Consider the following 12,733-nt stretch of genomic DNA (forward strand, 5'->3'; position numbering starts at 1 on the left):
ATATGGTTAAGCGGAGTCCCTCAGGGCTCGATGCTAGTGCCTTTTCTGTTTTCTGTTATTGTACAATACAGATGCTGCACGGTTGAAGTGGTTAAACTGTGAATATGTGTTTGCATGCGTGCATACATGCACGGTATACGCAGGAAATACAGCATGCGTCTGTGCACACGTGTGTGCATGTTGAACGTTTGTGTGCCCGTCTGCAAGATATAACATTAAAAAGTGTGACCGAGGCAGGAGAAAGAGTCAGTGTTGCTGTGTTTATTGAGTTGACAGAAGTGGCCTCCCGAGGGCTTATTTAGACAGCATCATACGTATGTACGGCTGTTCACATGTAACCTACATACACAATGTGCACGCTTCATTTCACCAGCTTGGCTCTTTCAACTCTTATTGTCGACAAATGTAACCAATTTGACCTGTAAGGGTCCATTTGGTTACATTTGTATAGACTCGCAGAGTCTAACAAATGGTTAAATCAACCCTCCACATTTTACTTGCATACCTCCCTCTCCCACTTTGTCTGCGTTTACTTTCAAGAATGAATGAATGGCGTCTTCATTTTAACCCATTAAGATTTGGAACTAATCTGTGTCATTTTAGCTAAAAAGCATTATTTTACACTTTGGCTATTCAAAAATAGCAGATATACAAGCTCATAGCTATGAGCTTGTAGATCTGCTATTTTTGAAAAATCTAGAAAATTTGTGCAAATATTTGAATATAAAAGAATGTAAGCGAACATTTGTAACTCAAATCTTTGCTTCTGGGGGGTCCCTGGAACAAAATATTTTGAGATGGGGGTCCGCGGCCAAATTCATATACACTGTATATTTTGGGGTCCTTGACACGAAAAAGTTTGAGAACCACAGACATAGCAACATACGTTTTTTTTTTAAACAGTTAGGATTTAGAAGACATTTTGTAGAATCGGGCCTTAATGGGTTAATGTCATCATGCCACCTAAATGGCCCATCCCATGTGAGATTATGTGACGCATTATATCACTCACTGTCAAATAAATGTGTGCTGGGTAAGGCAACGACAAGGATGTGTTCATTACACCAAATTATTACAAATGACTTTGTAATGATAGGTAATCAATAAATAACTTAACAGCAACAATAAGCAGTGCTCCACAATGGATTCAGACTGCAGAATTCAATGGCGTTTAAGAAACTAGCCTAAAGTTGTTCTGAACCCGTTTTGCCCCAGCACCCCGGCGCCCCAGAGAAGACGCTGTGGAGACCAGTACATGGATTAAATAACGTGTAAGCCTGGCAACGCTCAGACGGGCGCTGCATGGCATTGCTGTCCTTCTCCCCTGCCGGGCGATAATGTGACGATTCAGGACTTCACGGTTCAGTGCACGTCAGCGAACCCCGGGGCTACCCACCGCCCGGTCTTATTTATATCCTTATGAAGTCAGTTGATAACGGCAGGCGGTTATAGAAGACAATTGTGTGTGTGTGTGTGTGTGTGTGTGTGTGTGTGTGTGTGTGTGTGTGTGCGTGCATGTGTCTCCCATTATTTTTGATGCAGAGGGTGGTTTCTGGGTGAATGGTTGCATGAATGTCGGGGGGTCCTTTGGTGGTGGTTGGGCTAAATAGCTGTATCTGCCAGTCAGCTGTGGCATGATGTGTGTCTGCAGTACTGCGTGTCACATGCCATTTGGCATGTGACATTTTGCACTGGATGTCCACTTACTATACTGTGCATTAAACCACATCTGGGATGAATATTTGGCAAAATTAGCTGATCTACGAGCTTGTACGTTGGAGATTTGGTGTAGAGGGCAAAAGAATCATACAAAGGATAGAGCCTTGGGGACCCAGTCAACTAAGCATAGGGTTTTAAGTGGTTAAACATATTCAGTTTCTGAGGGATTGTGCAGTTTGTCTTTTGCAGTTATATTCTATATTGGAGCATGTAGGCCACAGTGCAGACTACATTCCAGCACCATACGTCAAGCACTGATGCCATTTCCATACTAGCCTCTCTGCTGCAGCCCGCTGTCAACAATGCCCTGGCTTGGTTTGATCACATTGTTCTGCGAACGCCTCAGAGAGGGACTTGCAGAGTTGGAGGAGGATACAAATACTTTTCTAATGTCACCAGCCCCTCCGAGGCTCAAAGTTTCACTCCCTGTCGAACCCATTTAAAAGTGTGTCAGTCAAATGTGTCAACTAGAACTGTTACGTGGCACGATGGAATCCCTAATGGGCAATAACACCTTAATTGCTCCATTAAGAATTTATAATTGAGTTGCAGAACATAGAATGTTGCTGAGACAAAGGCAAAGTCCCTGTACAGGAAGTACAGTAATATTTTAGACTTTTTATTTAGACAAATTCTAAGAAATCTCTGTTTTACGTTTACAGTAGCTACGGACGTACGCTTGCCAACACACCCACGATGTCATGACTCTTTGTCTGCTCCTGTAGAGCTTTTCTCTGGGGCTCGGGAGCTTTACTGCCGCGGGGGAAGCTGCATGTGTCGATGTACATACTAACTGCCACCCACACCGTAAAGTACTGGTTGTGGGTGAAAGAGCGGTGGGGTTGATTTTTTGGGGTGGCATTTATATGCTTTATTTAGAGAGGAGAGTATAAACAAGACCAGGAGACCTGGTTCTGCCAGACCCAGACTTCACATGACGTGTCAGCCTGTGTCTATGCCCATGTATGGACGAAAGGGGGACAGACTTTTATGGCTGGGGCCTAAGGACAAAGTGACCAAAACCTGTTTTTTGCCCATGTATGGAGAAAACAGGTACAAAACATGCCCATGTATGGACGAAAGGGGGACAGACTTTTATGGCTGGGGCCTAAGGACAAAGTGACCATGCCCATGTATGGAGAAAACAGGTACAAAGCCTCATGTAAGCCAGACCCCCTGGGTCCGGCAAAAAGGTCATGCAGTCTGTGCATGTCTGCCCATGCCTTCTATGCATTTTCCAAATTATGGACATCCTCCATTGCAGTGCTGAAATATGGATATCTATGGACATCTAAGATGTCATAAGTCATATGACGTCCACATATGAACATACTTGACTGCGTGCACAAATATGGAGATAACTGACATCATTGATTATGTCAGAGTGCTGCAGCGCCCAAATATGGATGCAAGATCGTAAACAAGAACAAATTACATAAATGTCAATTATGACTGTGATAACAATCTGAAAACAGGGCGGTCCCTCGACCTCCGTGGGAGGTGGTTCTTCGCGCCCAGGCCGGCCGGGGAGCGACGGACAAACTCGGGTTGGGCACCGTTGGATGTGCCAGCCCGTCAGCCCGGCTCCAACAAGCCGCCCTCCGTCCCGGTGCGACCCACTCTTCGCGCGCTATCACCGCTTTAAGCCGAAAATCGTAGATCTACAAGCACCGGCCAGCGAAAGCCGCCTGTGTCTGCTCTGAGCAGCGCTGTGGCTGGCATGGGAACTTGGGAAGCGATAGCAAACCAATTATTAAAAAGTACCGCAAAACGCCCACCTTTTGAAGGAACGCCCTTTCTTCGCGAAGGAACGCCCTTTTTCAGCCGTCTAAATGTAGGACTGGTTACCCCAGTCAAAAGGAAACGGGAAAACCTAGGAATAGAAACCTCTGAGCCGAAGATAACCCTACAGAGGAAGAAGAGCAATCGTTCAAGCATAGCGACATGGCAACAGACTCTGCATTAATTTGCTTCACAAACTCACCTGAACATCGATAACAGTGTTCTGACTGCAGTAATTGCGAATGCCAACACACATACAGTATTGATCCAAACACATTCTATCCTACAGAGAGTGTTGAGAGGTGAGAAACAGGGCAAGAGAAGAGGAGAGACAAGACACGCAAGACATGATACGAGTTGGATTCAAATGCTTGCAACTCACAAGGAGCATGTGGTCAGTAACTGGCTGAGCCACCAGGCAGGCACCCAGTGGTGAGGTTCATTAACCAAATGAACCCTCGCGTCCCTATTCTGGGCATATCATAAATGATAGGCAAACAAAATAGCCGATATACAAGCTCACAACCTGCGACGATGTGACACGTTGTGAGCTTGTAGATTGGCTATTTTCAGCTTTGGTGAAGAGGGAAAAGAAAGGGGACGAAGCATAGACCCCTCTGGTACCCATTGTCAATGACATACACAGGGTTTAAGTTATGATTTCCATTGTTTGGAATCTCTTTCAACAGTAATAAGCACCCTTCCAGAAAAACAAATGTTTACCCATGCTCTGAATAAATGGTCTGCACACTTCCTCTGCAGGGCACAGAGGGTTCCTCACTAATAACAGTCTCTGCCATGCAAATAAGGGCCTCTGTGACACCTCGGTGATGTTGTGTCCCATGATTACAGCCCTGCTCGACAAAACTATTCAGAAGACTCTTCAGTATACAGTACTAAGGCGTGACTCATGGTTGCGTGCGGGTGTCACACGCCAAAAATAGCCAATCCACTTGTAGATCTGCTATTTTCGGTGCACGACATTGGGACACAACTAACCATAAATCATAGCTTGCGACCCCCTTCCGGCTGATGATGGAGACATTGGAGAGGCATGATGCAAGGGGGGACCTCCTCCACATGCTGTCATGTGACGCCGCTGTCGGATTAATCCCTCTCTCCACTTGTCCACGTCTTTTTGTCTCTGCATCCCTTTCTTTATATGCCATCCATTCGTCCATCTTCTCTCAGCTCTCGCTCTCTCTCTCTCTCACACTCTCTTTCTCTTTCTACCCTCCATAATAAATCCCCAATCTACGTCTCCGCAGCTGCGTTCAATTCCCGCTGCTGTGGATTACCCCGCAAGCACAAGTCATTATCATGCGCTGCATGTGCGACGCCACAGAGGAGGAATTGAGTGTTTAATCAGCCCTAAAGAGTGTTGCATTGACTCCATGTCGGCATAACGTCCAGAGTTATTAAACACTACAGATTTCACCCCAGGCCAGCACACATTCGTATGAAATACTGATGAATAGGCCAAGAAGGCCTTGTTTCGCAGGAGGGGTTTCTGGGTTCAGTCGAGGTATGGAGCCTGTGTTAAATACTTTCTAAAGATGAAATTAATGCATTTTTTAAACTTGAGCAGTGCAGTGGAAAAGACAGGGAGGAGATGGGCAAGGGAGCAGGTGGGGGACATGCTACAGTTCCTCAGCTCTTTAAAGGGCCATACATCATTGTCTGTTCACAGTTTAAAGGACCATCCATCATTGTCTTTTCACAGATTCTGTCATAAACATTTTCCCATTAATGGCTTTACTTTTAGACTCAGCGTTTGTTTACATTTTGTCTGAGGTTATTAAAACATTACCGAACCTACCTGAGGGACTCTCTCTCCCTCTATATATAATTACGGTAAATAAATAATGTACATTTATATTTCGCTCACAAATCATAATCTTCGCCAGGGAATTGTTTGATAGACTTTTCAAATCAATACAAACTTTACGATGCATTAAACCACAATGATAACACAACTTTTACCTAGGGGCTGAGCTCCTAGGGTACGAGCTGTCTAGAAGCGGGTCTGTGAGTGTGTATGTGAATGTGTGTGAGTGTGTGAGTGTGTGTGTGTGTGTGTGTGTGTGTGTGTGTGTGTGTGTGTGTGTGTGTGTGTGTGTGTGTGTGTGTGTGTGTGTGTGTGTGTGTGTGTGTGTGTGTGTGTGTGTGTGTGTGTGTGTGTGTGTGTGTGTGTGTGTGTGAGTGTGTGAGTGAGTGAGTGTGTGAGTCTCGGGCTAATCTCACAAAGTAACCGCTGGACCGATCAGCACCAAATTTCTTATCCATGCTGCCAGAAGGCCAAGAAAGAAACTCCCCTGCCGTCATCGTGCTGACATCATCATTTAGATACATCATAGACCGGCCAGATCCACATATAAACCACGACATCTTGTTGTTTATTGTTATTATGCTATTGTTATTATGGTATGTCTGCTTTATTTGTGATAGTGACAGTGGGAGACAGGAAAGGCAGGAGAGGGGATGACATGCAGCAAAGAACCTCTTAGTTTGGGTTTGAGCCTGGTACTGTACAGTATGTGTAGTATATTGTTACTGTCTGTATCTCCATATTTTAACTTCTTATGTTGTTTTTGAAGATTAATGCCCTACTTTGTCGTACAAGAGTGTCACGCAAAAGTAGCAAAAATAGCCAATCTGCTATTTTTGCCACTTTTGGGTTTTATAAATATGTAACCAATGAAAAGTATTAACAAGAGCTTGTGGTTAATAACTACATTGGATCCATTGGAACACACGTTATTCTTTCCATTTCCAGAAAAGTTTTGGACATACACGGTTTCTACGGGCAACCCATCTATAACATAGCTTTGACAAAAAAGAACAGTTCAGTGATAGCATGTTGTATTACCTATCTCAAGCAGGTTTCAAGTAGATTTTCACACAGGACTGAAATGAATGGAATCCAATGGCTCCCTTGAAAACCAAACAAGCCACAGTATGCTTTGGAAAATGCTCAGCAGTAGTGTCAAGTATACTGTGAGTCATAGTCAAAGCCGGGCTAAACACGCCAGACCACATCCATCATCTGCTCCTCCCAATCCTCATCATCGTCACCATCCTCCCAATCCACATAACTGTCACCCGCCATCACAGAGAGACCCTCCTGCCATCACACCGTCCATTTCTACCCAATAATCCTAATTAATAATAATACAAATAACCAATAATATACTACTATTATCAGTGTCAAATACGGACACCATTGCCACCAATTACCATATTCACAGTCAGCTTCATTATAGAGCATAACAGTGGCGGCTATTTAGTGGTTCCACATATAGAAATCCCATTCATGTTTCCCATAAAGATTTCTGAACATATTTAAATGACTTATTGTAAGCCTGGAACCAAGCCATCCAGGCTCCTAGTGAATCGTGACCATAAATATTTGAAAACCGTAAAAAGGGTATTTATTTAATATCGTTTATAATATAATATAATTAAATATTCAAATATTGAGCCTGGGTGGCTTGGTTCCAGGCCTAAAATAATTCACATAAATATTTTTGGAAATATCCATGGTGGAAAATGGAAATGAATGGGCTTTCTATCTGTGGAACCACAAAATGGCCGCCACTGCTATGCTCTATATGACCATCACTCTTGTATAATCACAGCTGTCTCCAGCTAAATGCCACATAGGTCTACCATCAAATCCAACAGATGTAGTGTGACGCTGCTGAATGTTGACATTTTCATCATGACAGCTCCATACATGTCTAGTGACCCTATATGCCTTTCTCATCAGCATTATGTAGGGTCTTAATGGTACTTAGGGGAATACAAGAGGCGAGCAGAGAACATTGTATGTTCATGACAACAGAGCAGTTAGGGAGCTGTTACTGAACATGTTGGGTGCCAAAACACCGCTCATAGAGTCACTATTGATAGGACTGATGTTCTTTGTGCCAGCAGCACACATAAGTCACGGGACAATTTACTTCCTGCCATACGTTGGAAATCCATAGGCTGCGTGACAGCTTTATATTAAAAATGATCAATAAATAAAATGTATGCCGGCTAACAGGGGATCACAAGAGTTATGTGTGCACCGTCGGGTGAGTTTACGATCGAGAATTATTATTCAACGTGCCGCACCACTAAACGACATTAAAGACCACTTAGAGAATACGAGGGAATCAGGGATCATATCATATATATGGAAAACTGGATAGACTGTAACAGATAAAGCTATTAGACCAGTTATGAATTAAATTAGTGTCACAATTGTCGAGCTTGCCACACAAAATGATCTGTAATAAATGTATATAATAGCTACCGCCATTGACAACAGATATCTAGGAACACCATTAGCATAATGTTGAGCATTTGGCGCCACAAAAACAAATAGGTCCGACGTTAGTGGCCTTTGATTCTTCTTCTGACTTCAGCGGTAAGCTCTCATGGCTTAATAATAATAATAATAATAATAGTAATCATAATGATAATAATAATAATAATAATAACAACAACATTATTATTATTATTAGCATCATTACTTTGATGCACAACAATGAATGAAGAGAATTAATGAGTACTGTACGGCTACTGTCAGCACATTCATAACAGTTATGTTTAGTCTAATTTTAGGTTGGTTATTATCCATCACACACATGCACAATACCACACAATGCTACACTGACCGACCGAACACACACACACACACACACACACACACACACACACACACACACACACACACACACACACACACACACACACACACACACACACACACACACACACACACACACACACACACACACACACACACACACACACACACACACACACACACACACACACACAGTATTGAAGATGTGCGGCTAACAAGCAGACTGACCTTTTGGGAAAAAAACAGCTAGCCAACTCCACTTCCAGGTGCTTTTCACACTAAGAACGGTTGTCTAAACAGTAACTCTCTTATTAGCACTATTAACAGGTCAAGTATTCTCTTACTCCATCTATATGTATCACTTACTCCCATCAGCATAAGTATCACTTTAGTCTACTGGCATCAGCACGAGTTGCACCTATCAGCTACTTAAATGACCTTAAGTGCCAAAATCACCAAAGACAAAACAGTGAGCACAATACAAATCCTTAGTGTTAATTATAACTTCTAAGAGTGCACAAATGGAACCAAATGGACCTGTAAGGGCACACACACACAGGTCAATTTTGGACAAGTGGACAAAAGGTCCATTTGGTTTCATTTGTACACTATTCGGAGTTAAATTAACACTAAGGATTTTACTGTGCGTCTCCTGTGGCCTGATGTGTCTTTCACAAATCTAATTGTGGTTGGTAATGAGAGCTGGATCACACTGTGCTAAGGAGTCTCCCTGATTGGAAGATGAAAAGGGCATTAAGTATTTAATAGCATAGGAAACCTGCTGCACCAAGTTAAAGTTTAATCCATTTAATTCCCATGCCCATGATACAAATCACCATTACCCAGACTGTTTACACTGGCACGGTATTAGGACTCAGTTCAAACTCAGTTCAGACTAACAGTTGTATACAGAGTAGACATACGCAATACTGTACTTAATGTGTACTGTGTATACTGTAGGTCATAGACTTGGTAGATTAAGAACCGGGTAAAATCCTTAAGCTCTAAAGTCTGAACATTATTTAGTGGCCAAAATGTGCACTCTTCAAATGCCAACTTGTAAATCCTCCTGTCAGTAACATCATGCACGAGCTGTATTTTACATAGTTCTATTTCCATAATACAGATTGCAAAATGTGCTAAATTATCTATCCATGCTGTACACAACACAATATACTGTAGAATGCAGCCCAGAGCATTATGGATATGGAACAGTCATCCGAATATATCAAAAATAATTAAAAAATGTAAACACACGTTTTCCTAAACCATCTTACCTGTAGACCATGTTGGTTCTAGACTGGCCTGATCCCTGTAGAGAAAGCCCATGAAAATGGAGAAACTCCTCCAAACGCAGCTGCTCGAGGGCTTTGCTGGCTCCTATGGGCCTTGGAAGGCAACTGGTGGTGGGGGACACCCTGGGTCCAGCCCCTCGCCTCACAGAGCCGGGGCAGTGGTCCAGCCTCTGCCCCCTAAGCCTGGGTATAGGGATCTCAGTGCATGCTGCTTTCAGATACATGCTCGGATCATTCCTTTAGCACAGACACACACACACTGTGCACACGTTCTTTAACTTGTACTGAGAAACCAGCCCAAAAACATCCCCTTCTATGTGCTAGCTTAGCGATGGAATGCTGATTTCATGTGGAGCGAGGGGATATCCATGTCTGTTTAGTGGAGAGTTTGACATCATCCCTGAATCCACCAAAGCAACTGTGTAGTGTAGGCTAATATCTGTGCAGAAACGGCGTCACATAAACTTCACATGTAGCTCTACAAAGCCAGGTTTGGTAGATATAGCACATTCAAGGCAGGCTCACACAGAAAGAAATAAGCAGGCTATTGTCTGTGTTCTCAAAAGAGATTCCAACGGAACACAACAGTATATGACTGTGTGCTATACCTATGATGTCAAGCTTTTATTCTTAGATGACTGACATATTAGGTGACAAACGCAGCTATTGTTTCAGGCCTCTTGCTGAGCTCTCGGGGGCTCCAGTGAGACAAGCCTGCTCATCTGCAACGTAAGCCTGAGCAAAGCCAGTGCATATTTCGGACGGAGTCAGAGTACGAACTCTGCTCAACTTGATCCTTCCTGCCTGTTGACACTGTCCTACACACAGCAGGACACAGAACACACACACATACATACACACACACACACACACACAATAAGCCGGCTTGGAAAGGAATTTACAACACGTTCGACTTTTTCCGATGCACAGACTCAATGCCAAAAATAAATGCTAAATGCTACTTTCATTGTTTGTTGAATTGCACAGTCCAGCGTTATGGAAGAGTTTCCATAATTAGGAATCAAATCCACGTTTAGGGTGTCTGCAACGCCCATCAGCGCTGGGCCATTTAGAACACCATAATATTCTACATTTCCAGCGTAATGGTGGAGATATTTACAATTACAGAGTCGCAATGTCAGCCCTAGGGATGAATACTGTCCCAAGGCTTCCGCTTGGGATACATTCTAGAAGACAATGGGAATAAAAAAAAAAAAGATAAACCTATTGTGAGCACCCAATGGGAGATGGACTAATGGTATACTATCCAAAGATATCTCTTTAACCACTTAAGCCCTACATACTTTTGTACAAGGAAATGCAAAAGTAGCAGACCTATATGCTCACATGTCTTTTTTTTGTGAGAATGTTCGTCTATAATGGCATGGCCAAAATTAGGACGCCAGTGGTTAAAACTACACCACTACCAGTGGACTCCCAGTAAAATGCATAGATCAGGTCTTCTTGCATCAGGCCAGTGTTGGAGATGTAACACCACAGAGGAGGTTCTGGGAATTTCAAGTGCTTCAACTGTAAAGTAGTCATGGTCATGCTGGACCTCCAAAAGGCATTTGACACTGTAATCATTCTATACCGATAGATAAGTTGAAGGCAATCGGTTCTGAGTGTGCGTCAGTGAACTGGATGAAATCCTATCTGCAGGGTGGTGGAGGTGAATGGAACCCTGTCCTCCCCTCCCAGTGAGCTGCGGCGTTCCTCAAGGAAGCATACTAGGACCTATTGTTCCTAATATATGTTAACAACATGACATCAGCATGTGACTGCAATTTGTTCTTGTTCGCGGATGACTCTGCACTCCTGGTCTCGGGCAAGGACAAATTGCAGGTTGAAAAAGCCCTTACAGTAGCTCTGAACTCTGTAAAATCTGTAACTGGCTCGCTGATAACAAACTATCATTACACCTGGGCAGGGGTGCAATGCTCACTGGGACGGCCTTGCACGCCGTGCAGGCACCTATTTGACCAGGAGCACGCGCAGGCACACGCATAGATTTAAAACGACTTTAATTTCACACCTCAACAAAGTTTACAAAGGCTCCCGACTCACACCAGGGAATTAACGTAGGAATGAGCCTAGATGCATATCAATTGTCCATTGTGCGACCTGTAGTGTAGGTGTTAAGCGACGTGCGCGTCATGTCTCTAAAATAGAGTGCAACCACCTTCCAATTCAGCATTGCAACACTGCACCTGGGTAAAACTGAATCTATTCTTTTTGGGTGCAGAATTAACCTCTGCAAGGCCAAAGACTTCACGGTCAAAGTGGGTGACAATGTTATCACAAGGAAAGAAGAATTTACCTACCTGGGTTGTATTTTAGAGGACAATCTTTACAGTGAAAAAATTGCAACAAAAGTAATCAGGAAAGTCAACGAAGGAACAAGATTTTTGAGCAGGATCTCCTCGTTGGTCATGTAGGAATACACCGAGGACACTAGCTGGAGCACTCATCCAATGTCATTTTGACTATGCATGCACCTCATGGTACTCTAGCACCACAAAGGCATTAAAAACAAAGCTTCAGACCTCTCAAAACAAACTGGTCAGGTTACTACTTGGCCTCACACCTAGAACTCACCTAACCCCTGCTCATTATGCTAGGGTGGGGTGGCTCAGGGTAGATGACAGAGTACAGCTACTTGCAATGGGCCTGGTCTTCAAGATACTCAAGAGTACAGGGATACCCATGTACCTGTCAAACTACTTCAATAACGGCAAAACACCAGAGGGAGCTTCACTGATCTCGTTCAACCCAGATTCGCACGAACATGGCGTTAAAAAAAAAAGTGTGACTCCTTCCTTACCCTCCTTCAAAACAACCATAAAAGAGCACCTGTCTGCAATTTGTAACTGGTCTATAGAAAAGTCTTCTAAGCTTAATACCAGATATGACCCCCCCCCCATCTGTTTACTGTACAGCTACTAGTGTTGATGAAACAAGCCCTTAGGGCTTTTTGTGTTATCCTTTTAGCATCATTGTATAATCGTACCACTGTACTATTTGCAAACTGTTAATAAAGTATTCAATCAATCAATCAAAAGGGCAGAGGTTAACAACATTTATAGTTGAAATTGTTGGACTAACTACAGCCCCTGATCCTGCAGTATGCATTTTACTGTAGGTATATTATACTGTCTCGATTTCCATGTATTTCTTCTAAAGAAAATAAGATCGATGATTGGCTAATTTGGCTTAATGACAAACACTGCCCAATATGAAACGTTGATGTATACTAATAGACAGAGGTTTTGTAAATGAGAGAAAATAAAAAAAAGAGGCT

At 43.1% G+C, this 12,733-nt stretch overlaps 1 protein-coding gene across 1 annotated transcript in view; it reads right to left on the bottom strand.

Annotated features, from left to right (window-relative positions):
• Positions 1-9,440, bottom strand: part of kcnab1b (potassium voltage-gated channel subfamily A regulatory beta subunit 1b) — a gene marked incomplete at its 5' end in the record, with an annotated part of 64,737 nt that extends 55,297 nt beyond the window's left edge. The window contains one exon of the mRNA XM_080440438.1: positions 9,415-9,440. Within this exon, the coding sequence (XP_080296564.1) occupies positions 9,415-9,425 (11 nt within the window). The remainder of the gene's footprint in view (positions 1-9,414) is intronic.
• Positions 9,441-12,733: the final 3,293 nt, after the last annotated feature.

This window comes from Gymnoscopelus braueri (assembly GCF_963280865.1).
Source record: "Gymnoscopelus braueri genome assembly, chromosome: 10".
Lineage (NCBI taxonomy): Eukaryota > Metazoa > Chordata > Actinopteri > Myctophiformes > Myctophidae > Gymnoscopelus > Gymnoscopelus braueri.